The sequence below is a fragment of the Diaphorina citri genome, unplaced genomic scaffold, assembly GCF_000475195.1.
Source record: "Diaphorina citri unplaced genomic scaffold, Diaci psyllid genome assembly version 1.1 scaffold2513, whole genome shotgun sequence".
Classification (NCBI taxonomy): domain Eukaryota; kingdom Metazoa; phylum Arthropoda; class Insecta; order Hemiptera; family Psyllidae; genus Diaphorina; species Diaphorina citri.
This window is the reverse complement of record NW_007379934.1, coordinates 5899-16610: the sequence shown is the minus strand read 5'-3', so window position 1 is coordinate 16610 and position 10712 is coordinate 5899. Positions and strand designations below refer to the sequence as shown.

The window sequence follows — 10712 nt, the reverse complement described above, 5'->3', positions numbered from 1 at the left end:
CACTGGGGGCCGGGGGACTTACCTACATCTTTTTTTTTTTTTTTTTTTTTACATTGACACTGTTTCTTGGTTGAAAATTTAGCACCTCCCTATATTCGAACTGATTGTTTCATACAAAATGTAAATAAAAACAAAGGAATTTTAATTGTGTTAAGCACACATGCTTGTCACAAATGTCGTTCCCCACTTAATATTAATACACTACAGCACTACACTATTTCGTTACTTGACTTATACTCGAACCACCAACCCTCAGATTTAGAGTCCACCATGCTAACCACTACAGAAGATGGTGTGAGACGTGAGAGCATGTGACGTGAGGGCAGTGTGTTTCCACCTTTATCCCTTTCGGCATTAACTCAGAAATGTTTTTACTGTCACCTCAACCCTTCCACAATTAAATAACGAAAGATCAGAAAACTGTAGATATATCTGACTGTTCCTGTTGTTCCGAGAACATATCAAGGCAAACTGTAGATATCTAACACTTACTGGCGTTCCAAGAACAAATCAAGGCATCATGCAAGTCCATTGGCTTGGTGCGATATTCCTGTCCACAATCTTTGTGTTGAATGAGGTGAGTTGACTCTAGCTTGGAAGGTAGCGCGTCTGCCTTGTGAGCGCTAGGTCGCGGGTTCGATACCCGCCCAAGGCAGATATTATCCTGAACAGATAAGGTTAGTGCTCGGGACGGCTGGCTTTCTCCTATCCTGTCTTTCTTCTCTCTTTGCTATCGAGACGATAAGACTTTAGCAGTTACATTTCCTTCTGTCAAACTTCATCAAAAATAATAATAATAATAATAAAAGTCCATTGACCATATGCAGCTTGCAAGGGCATAAAAAATATGTAGATAACACAGCATCAGTAAGAACCTTCTTTATTAATTCTGTCAACTATAAAATATTAATTTTTATTTATAGTCTGGTAATGTCGCCACTGGTCGCTACTCGATTAAAGTAGCTACCTACTCAATTGTCCTCACGAGGTTGAGAGCACCCTGAACTCCAAGCACAGAGCCGAAAAAAACTTCGACCCCGCCGGGAATCGAACCCGGGACATCCGGCGTGTAGTCCTAGTGTGATAGCCACGGAGCTTTAGTACTTTTCTGATGAAAATACCTTTGTTTTAATGTAGGTAATCTTCTTCTTTTACTGCACCTTATTCCAATCTTATTTGGGGTCGGTGTTACCTTCTTTATCCTACCCCTCCATACCGCCCTATCCAATGCCCCCTCCCTTCTCCACATCCTTTCTCTCAAGTCTTCTTCAACCTTATCTCTCCACCTCAGTTTTGGTCTCCCCCTCTTTCTCTTCCCCTGTATCAATATTTTCTCTTCTTTTTTTTTACCTATGTAACTCTCGTCTCTCCTCTCCACATGTCCAATGTAGGTAATACAACATCTTATTAATCATTTACAGGCGAAACACTCCAACAACTGGGCAGTCCTAGTGGACACTTCTCGGTTCTGGTTCAACTACCGTCACGTTGCCAATGTATTGTCCATCTACCGTAGTGTCAAACGTCTTGGCATACCAGACAGCCATATAATCCTTATGATAGCAGATGACATGGCTTGTAACCCGAGGAACCCAAGACCGGCCACAGTGTTCAATAATGCCAACCAACATATAGATGTGTACGGGGAGGATGTGGAGGTGGACTATAGGGGATATGAAGTCACTGTGGAGAACTTTATAAGACTACTAACAGGTGAGAGAATTGAGAGATGGACCCTAAAGCAATTTTACTTAATTGTGTGTAAGCTTGGAATGTTTGTAACAAATTTTGTTCGTGAATTAGTACCTCTCGCTAAATTTTAAGCTTGCCGGGAGGGGCGCGATCGTCAAGAGTTTGAAGCATTGCCCAGTCTATATGTTATGAACACGAAACCAAGTTTCATGGATATGACTTCACTTGGACTCAAACCAATTGCTCAGAGATTCAAAGTCCAACATGCTAAAAACTACTTCATAGAGATCGTGCTAACCTCGTAAATTCTCGAGACAATATTCTAAACCTTATTGTAGAGTCAATTTTTTCAGTACCTACAGTAGTTGATTTTTTTTCCTTCTGTCAGAATTTTTCTTTCTCTCTAGTTGCAACAACTTTTAACAATGTAAATGTAAATGCAGTTTCTTTGTGTTATTATGTCACAACTTTGGTGCTCACTGCAGCATTGTAGGATTTTCCCAATATCTCAATAATCCTAACATCCAATGTTTACCTACCATTCTGGCACCGGTCGCTATGCGCATTTATATGTCATAGCTACTCATTTTCCTCACGAGGCTGAGTGGGCCCCGCAACAGCCAGTCACGGAATCAATCATTTGCATGATACAGATTTTTTGACCCCGCCGGGAATCAAACCCGGGTCTCCCGCGTGCAAGGCGAGCGCAGTGACCACTACGCCATGGGAGCTGACAACTTTTAACAATGTAATCTAACCAATTTGTTTGTTAATATTGTTTCTGATCTCATTCCCTTCACAGGTCGACTACCCCCATCTACTCCACGATCCAAACAGCTCCTGACAGATGAAGGCAGTAACATCCTGATCTATCTAACAGGACATGGTGGTGATGGGTTCCTCAAGTTTCAGGACTCTGAAGAAGTCACCTCCCAAGAGTTAGGGGATGCTTTGGAGCAGATGTGGCAGAAGAGGAGATACCATGAGGTGAGAGCTCGCAATGGATCTAAAGAGGGTAAAAAAAGTGTTTCACCGCCGTTTTTATTTCGTAGCAATGAAACAACTACTAGATTAGAATCGTATGGTCCGTGTCGTTGCATGCCCATCCCGTAGTATCCCTCTCATCAGATGGACGAGAAGAGAATAATTCCCATTTAGATGCTGGGTCAACACGAGAACACCAGAAAGTAACCCGTTGAAATATGTGCAATCGAAAAACATTTTTGTCGATAGTGGGCATCGAACCAGTGACCTTTTGTGAAGAAGCATCTAAAAACACTTCTTAAATCTTTAGGTTCTTTAGTTTTCATCTCGTCACTGTGGAGAACTTTATAAGACTACTAACAGGTGGGTAATTGACTTTACGAATGCTCCAAATCTTGGCAGAGAATCTTTCCCCTGATATCCTTTTTTGAAAGAAATGAGTAAACAAGTGGTATCCTGAGATAATTGTGTAATACCTACCTACCTACTATTTTAATAAAACCTGCCTCGGTGGTGTAGTGGTCAAGACGCTCGCCTGGCGAACAGGAGGGCGTGAGTTCAATCCCAGCCAAGGTATGGAAATTTATCCTCAATATAATTTGAGAATTTGACCACAATAATAGCCTACTGCTGGAGTAAAGGGACTTTTCAGTACTATGCGAGCTTGCGAGCAGTATAAATAAGCACCATGATTAATCTCATTTTTGCTTTATTTCCCTTACAGGTCGACTACCCCCATCTACTCCTCGTTCCAAACAGCTCCTGACAGATGAAGGCAGTAACATCCTCATCTATCTAACAGGACATGGTGGTGATGGGTTCCTCAAGTTTCAGGACTCTGAAGAAGTCACCTCCCAAGAGTTAGGGGATGCTTTGGAGCAGATGTGGCAGAAGAGGAGATACCATGAGGTGAGAACTCGCAGTGGGAATTACATAGTTCTCTTAAGAGAGGGGATCTACCAGACTTACAATGAGGGGGGGGTTGCAAAAGGTCTGAAAAAGGTCACAGTGGGAACTACATACTTCTTAAGACTTCTCAAGAGTTAAGGGATGCGCTGGAACAGATGTGGCAGAAGAGGAGATACCATGAGGTGAGAGCTCGCAATATATATAAAGAGGGTAAAAAAAGTGTTTCACCGCCGTTTTTATTTCGTAGCAATGAAACAACTGCTAGATTAGAATCGTGTGGTCCGTGTCGTTGCATGCCTATCCGGTAGTATGCCTCTCATCAGATGGACGAGAAGAGACACAATAATTCCCTTCCTAAACAAAAAAAAAAAAAAAAAAAAAAAAATGTTTCACCGCCGTTTTTATTTCCTAGCAATGAAACAAGTCTGGTAGAATTAGAGTCGTATGGTCCGTGTCGTTTCATCCCTATCCGGTAGTATGCCTCTCACCAGATGGACGAGAAGAGACACAATAATTCTCATTTAGATGCTGGGTCAACACGAGAACACCAGAAAGTAACCCGTTGAAATATGTGTAATCGAAAAACGAGTATAAATTTTTGTCGACAGTGGGCATCGAACGCGGGACCTTCTGCTTTTCAAACAAGCGCATTTAGATGCTGGGTCAACACGAGAACACCAGAAAGTAACCCGTTGAAATATGTGTAATCGAAAAACGAGTATAAATTTTTGTCGATAGTGGGCATCGAACCCGGGATCTTCTGCTTTTCAAACAAGGGGGGAACAACATTTGTGAAGAAGCATCTAAAAACACTTAAAACAATCAAAATTCCTTCTCGCCTTCTTCTATCTTTAGATTCTTTAGTTTTCATCTCGTATTTCAGGTGTTCTTCATGATAGACACCTGTCAGGCGTCTTCCATGTATGAGAAGTTCTATTCACCCAACATTCTAGCCATGGCTTCCAGTCTAGTGGGAGAAGACTCTCTATCCCATCATGTAGATCCAGCTATCGGTGTGTATATTATAGACAGATATACGTACTACGCTCTGGAGTTTCTGGAGGATGTGCATTTAGACAGCGCCAAGACCATGGAGGACTTTGTAAGTGATGTAGCCTGTCTTCTATTAGATAAATTGATCTTCTATTTCTATTAGATAATTAACTTCAGCTCCTCTGTGGCGTAGTGGTCACTGCACTCTGGAAATCCGGGTTCGATTCCGGACTTGGTCAAAAAATTTGCATCATGCCAATGATTGATTCCGTGACTGGCCGTTGCGGGGCCCACTCAGCCTCGTGAGGAAAATGAGTAGCTATGACATATATAAATCCGCATAGCGACCGGTGCCAGCATGGTAGGTTGGGTGTTAGGATTAGTGAGACATCTATTTAGGAAAATCCTACAATGCTGAAGTGAGCACCAAAAACTGTGGCATAATAACACAAAGAAATTGCATTTATTTTATTATTTTTTGTGGCACTTGATTTATTTTGGGAGGAACGACTTGGCGGGGTCTTTTTTATGCCACGAAGTGGTATTTTTTGGGGGGTTTCTATTAGATAATTGACTTTAGCTCCTGTGGCGTAGTGGTCACTGCACTCTGGAAATCCGGGTTCGATTCCAGACTTGGTCAAAAAATTTGAATCATGCAAATGATTGATTCCGTGACTGGCCGTTGCGGGGCCCACTCAGCCTCGTGAGGAAAATGAGTAGCTATGTAGCTAATGTAAATCCGCATAGCGACCGGTGCCAGCATGGTAGGTTGGGTGTTAGGATTAGTGAGACATCTATTTGGGAAAATCCTACAATGCTGAAGTGAGCACCAAAAACTGTGGCATAATAACACAAAGAAATTGCATTTATTTTACCTATTATTTATGCAATATAGGTATTTATTTGACATCTCGATTTATATTGTTTCAGTTGGCAGTATGTCCCAAACGGGTATGCATCTCTACGATCGGTATTAGAACCGATTTATTCCGACGAGACCCCAAACATGTCCCGATCACTGATTTCTTCGGATCTATACGTCCTGTAGAGCTGAGTGCACCCATTAATATATCCGACTTCAAGAAACCTACCTTGCTACTAGTGGAAGAGTAAGTTATGCCCATTGAATATACCAATATGTATATATATAAAAAATAAAAATAAAATCAATGTTTTAGCCAGCGGTGCGGTGATAGCAAGTTGAATGAACCAGTTCCCCATTTATCACTGAAGTTGAGCAACTTTGCGCTTGGTTAGTATCCGAATGGGTGACCATTTGGGAAATCGCGAGCTGCTGGCTTTTTGTGACCCACTTAGCCTAGGTGGGGTTAATGTGAGTAGGCGGATAGCTTGTTCCCAAAATAAAGGCTAAAACCCTTATATTTTTTTTTTTTCCGTTATCACTAAAGATCTTTTTTTTGCCAAGTTTATTTTGGCACTCACATTGGATTTATAACCGAGGGTACCGTGGTTCGAATCCCAGAAGTGACATGAAATCAATGCGTCAGAAGAAAGCCATTTTTTGGGTAATTATACCTCATATTTTGTTTGTGTTTTCAGACGTGAATTGGATCAAGACACTAGGTTCACTTATTTACCTCAATTCCCTGAGCTCTAAGACTGAATATATCTGCCTGCCCATAGATTAGTACTAAGCCATTAACTGAAAGTATTATCGACCCATATATTAGTACTAAATCATGTACATAAGACTGTATTATTATGTTAAGGTGGTCTCTTCTTGATCTCTTGTGTGCCGCGCCCATTTTTGTTTAGGATTATTGCACTGCACTTAAGAGTGTAACTATCGTGTATACGTATACCTTGATATTAAGTTGATTTAAAGAGGTACATATGCAATTTATTCTATTTATACTGATATATGCAATCGACTCAATTAGCTAATGAAGATGATTTTGGTGTAAATAACATTAAAATTCAATGTTTGCACAGTGCACACTTTAATAAATATCAATAACAATACGATTTTCAAATTTATATGAAGATTTTGTAAATAATATAGCTCTAAGACTGAATATATCTGCCTGTCCATAGATTAGTACTAAGCCATTAACTGAAAGTATTATCGACCCATATATTAGTACTAAAGCATGTACATAAGACTGTATTATTATGTTAAGGTGGTCTCTTTTTCATCCCTTGTGTGCCGCGCCCATTTTTGTTTAGGACTATTGCACTGCACTTAAGAGTGTAACTATCGTGTATAGGTATACCTTGATATTAAGTTGATTTAAAGAGGTTACTGATATATGCAATCGACCCAATTAGCTAATGAAGATGATTTTGTTGTAAATAACATTATAATTCAATGTTTGCACAGTGCACACTTTCTATCAATAGATAACAATACGATTTTCAAATTTATATGAAGATTTTGTAAATAATATAATCACTTTGTAGTCAATAGTTCAAATATCTAAATTATTACTTTCTTTTTATTTATTGTAGCTTCTTGTATTTTGATTCATAGCTCTTCTATTTTCTAAAAATCTTAATTTTTTCAAAGATTATTCCAACTGTTTCAGAGTTATGTGGGGTAGATACTTCTCACATAGACGGTTCAAAATAATAATAAAACATGTAGTTAGTTAGTTTCCTACTAATGAGCAATGAGCAGTCAAAAGACGAAGAGAAAACAAAACAAAGAACAATTCAAATTCAAGATGAAACAGAAGTCCCTGAAAATAACAAGTACCTACTCATCCACCCATTTGAAAATAGGTACCTGTAGTCAATAGTTCAAATACCTAAATTATTACTTTCTTTTTATTTATTGTAGCTTCTTGTATTTCGATTCATAGCTCTTCTATTTTCTAAAAATCTTAATTTTTTCAAAGATTATTCCAACTGTTTTAGAGTTATGTGGGGTAGATACTTCTCACATAGACGGTTCAAAATAATAATAAAACATGTAGTTAGTTAGTTTCCTACTAATGAGCAATGAGCAGTCAAACAAAAGACAAAAGACGAAGAGAAAACAAAACAAAGAACAATTCAAATTCAAGATGAAAAAGAAGTCCCTGAAAATAACAAGTACCCATCCACCCATTTGAAAAGAATAACAAATACATACAAGATGTTGGGGTAGGTAGTGGTAGGTACATACAAGTGCACTAGAAATAATAAAGAAGGAGAACAACTTGGGAAGTTTCTAAAAAGGGAAAGTTTTGCGTCTTCATCTTCTTCCCCCCTCTTTGCCTCCCACCACTTCTCATTCCACCCACGTATATCTCCTTTCTCCCACCCCTCCTTTCCTATATTATTTCTCCCTCTCTCCACCTATAACCATCCCCTCCCCCACTATGATAAGTTCACCATAAATTTCAGCACTCTGGCGCCCCCTACCGAAAACTTGGGGAATCACGGTTGAACTTTCAGTTTTCAAAATTTATTCACGAAAGAAAAAGCTGTGGAAAATCAATATGCCAAGCTTTCAACTTTGGGCGGGAGGGAGTGCACCCTGATATTTGTGTTTAGGGGTAGACAATTTTTACTGTGGTACTAAAAAATAGTAAAATCAACTTTCTAGATCGGTTTTTTTGGTTGATTTTTTGATTAAACGGTTTCAAAGAAGTGTTTGAAGTGTTTTTCTAGTGCTAAAATAGGTACCCACTGCATGAGTAAAAAGATCGTACTAACTAGTTAAATTCGTTTTAATTTTAACACTAACCTTATCTTCGTAGTGCAATATTTTTATCAGTATTATTATTTTATTTTTCTCTTGTGTTGCTTTTATGCAGTGTTTTTTGTGTGGTTTTTTAATCAAATCTGTTTCTGTTCCACACTAAAATTGATTAGGTACTTAAACCGTTTCTTAATTTCTTTGTTGGTAAAAAGTCAACTTTGAAATAGGTAGATTTGGTAATATCTTCAGGTTAGAGTAACTCATAGAAATAGTGGACTTTGAATATGGAGGTTGGTGGTTCGAGTCCAAGTGAAGTCATGAAATTTGCGTAGTATACCTTACCTATTTAGCGTGGAACGACATTTGTGACAAGCATTTAGGATGCTTAATTATGCTTAACACAATTAAAATTCCTTTTCTCCTGTTCATTGTTTGATAATTTACTAATAACAGCTGCAAGATAGTACATAGTGGACTTTGAATATGGAGGTTGGTGGTTCGAGTCCAAGTGAAGTCATGAAATTTGCGTAGTATACCTACCTATTTAGCGTGGAACGACATTTGTGACAAGCAATTAGGGTGCTTAACACAATTAAAATTCCTTTTCTCCTGTTCATTGTTTGATAATTTAATAGGTAACAGCTGCAAGCTAGTAGCTACCCAGTCCAAAGAGTGATAAAGTAATCGAACTACGTTCGGATCTCAAAAATAAACACTTGGACCTCTCTCAATTATGCCAATGACCCTTTTGTTCGGCGCAGCACGAATCCGCGAAATATCGCAAAATTGGCCCCTTTCCAAAATACGGGGGGTTGTTTGTTATATATGTAGCTTGTTCCAAAGAGTGATAAAGTAATCGAACTACGTTCGGATCTCAAAAATAAACACTTGGACCTCTCTCAATTATGCCAATGACCCTTTTTTCGGCGCAGCACGAATCTGCGAAATATCGCAAAATTGGCGTCTTTCCAAAATACGGGGGGTTGTTATTATGTAGTTTGCAAGACCATCTTGAATCTTGATTCCAATTTTGCGTTCTAAAAATTTGCACAAAAGAAACGATTAGGTACCTTACCTCTTAGGCCAGCCACTCACTACAGGTAGAACTGACAGGTACGCCTGATCAGGTCCGCCTGTCAGGTCTACATGATAATGTGTGTGATCATCAGCTATCAGGTAGATCTGACAGGCGGACCTGATCAGGAGTACCTGTCAGCTGTCAGGTCTGCTTGATAGTGACTGGTCGGTGTAAGGTGCCTATCATAGTTAGGATAGGTATACCTACCTTATGGACTACCTAGGTACCTCTGATCAGGTCCGCCTGTCAGGTCTACGTGATAATGTGTGTGATCATCAGCTATCAGGTAGACCTGACAGGCGGACCTGATCAGGAGTACCTGTCAGTTGTCAGGTCTGCTTGATAGTGACTGGTCAGTGTAAGGTGCCTATCATAGTTTAGGATAGGTATACCTACCTTATGGACTACCTAGGTAGGTACTATACTAATCCTGTCTCTACTTACTTAATTTTTAGGTTTAGTAGGTAGGTAAATTTAGGTGTAATCATGTGCATAACTTAAATGACTAGATTTTGAATAATATGTGAGTTTTAAACCATTTGTTCCTGTGCTTTTCAAGTTTTCTGGTAACCCTATTGAGAACAACATGTAAATTGCACTATCATGGGAGCTCATGTGAGGTAAGTACCTACGGGTGTTGTTGTTTTTTTTTTTTTTTTTTTTTTTTCTTTGTCTAAAAATAAAATATGAAATCGGGGTTTTTTTTTTTTTTTTTTTTTTTTTTTTTCTTTTTTTTGAGGTTTGATAGAGGGAACTGTACCTAACTGCTAAGGTCTCATCGTCCCGAAATTGAACAGAGAAGGAAGACAGGATAGGAGAAAGCCAGCCGTTCTGTGAACGAACCTTATCCGTTTAGGATAAAATCCGCCCCAAGTGGAAATCGAACCCGCGGCCTAGCGCTGACAAAGCAGAAGCTAGTTAGCTTGGAGGGTAGCGCGAATGCTTTGTAAGCGCTAGGTCGCGGGTTCAATTCCCGTCCGGGGCGAAATTTATCCTGAACGGATAAGGTTTGTTCTCGGAACGGCTGGCTTTCTCCTATCCTGTCCTCCATCTTCGATTACGGGACGATGAGACCTCCGTTCTTGCAGTTCCCTCTATCAAATAATAATAATAATAATAATAATAATAATAATAATAATAATAATAATAATAATAATAATAATAATAATAATAATAATAATAATAATAATAATAATAATAATAATAATAATAATAATAATAATAATAATAATAATAATAATAATAATAATAATAATAATAATAATAATAATAATAATAATAATAATAATAATAATAATAATAATAATAATAATAATAATAATAATAATAATAATAATAATAATAATAATAATAATAATAATAATAATAATAATAATAATAATAATAATAATAATAATAATAATAATAATA

The 10712-nt window shown here is 38.3% G+C and overlaps 1 protein-coding gene across 6 annotated transcripts in view; it reads left to right on the top strand.

Annotated features, from left to right (window-relative positions):
* LOC103519061 (putative GPI-anchor transamidase) overlaps positions 1-10712 on the top strand; it is an 18959-nt gene that overhangs the window by 2982 nt on the left and 5265 nt on the right. For 2 of the 6 annotated variants that reach the window (XM_026830677.1, XM_026830676.1), the window contains exons 2-7: positions 412-577; positions 1422-1713; positions 2495-2679; positions 4469-4687; positions 5509-5687; positions 6139-6471. In XM_026830677.1, coding sequence (XP_026686478.1) covers positions 521-577; positions 1422-1713; positions 2495-2679; positions 4469-4687; positions 5509-5687; positions 6139-6196 — 990 coding nt within the window. In that variant the 5' untranslated portion in view covers positions 412-520 and the 3' untranslated portion in view covers positions 6197-6471. Of the gene's footprint in view, positions 1-195; positions 578-1421; positions 1714-2494; positions 2680-3400; positions 3586-4468; positions 4688-5508; positions 5688-6138; positions 6472-6615; positions 6926-10712 lie in introns of those variants that run through there. The other 4 variants (XM_026830678.1, XM_017448045.2, XM_008484141.3 and 1 more) reach the window with 4 other exon arrangements.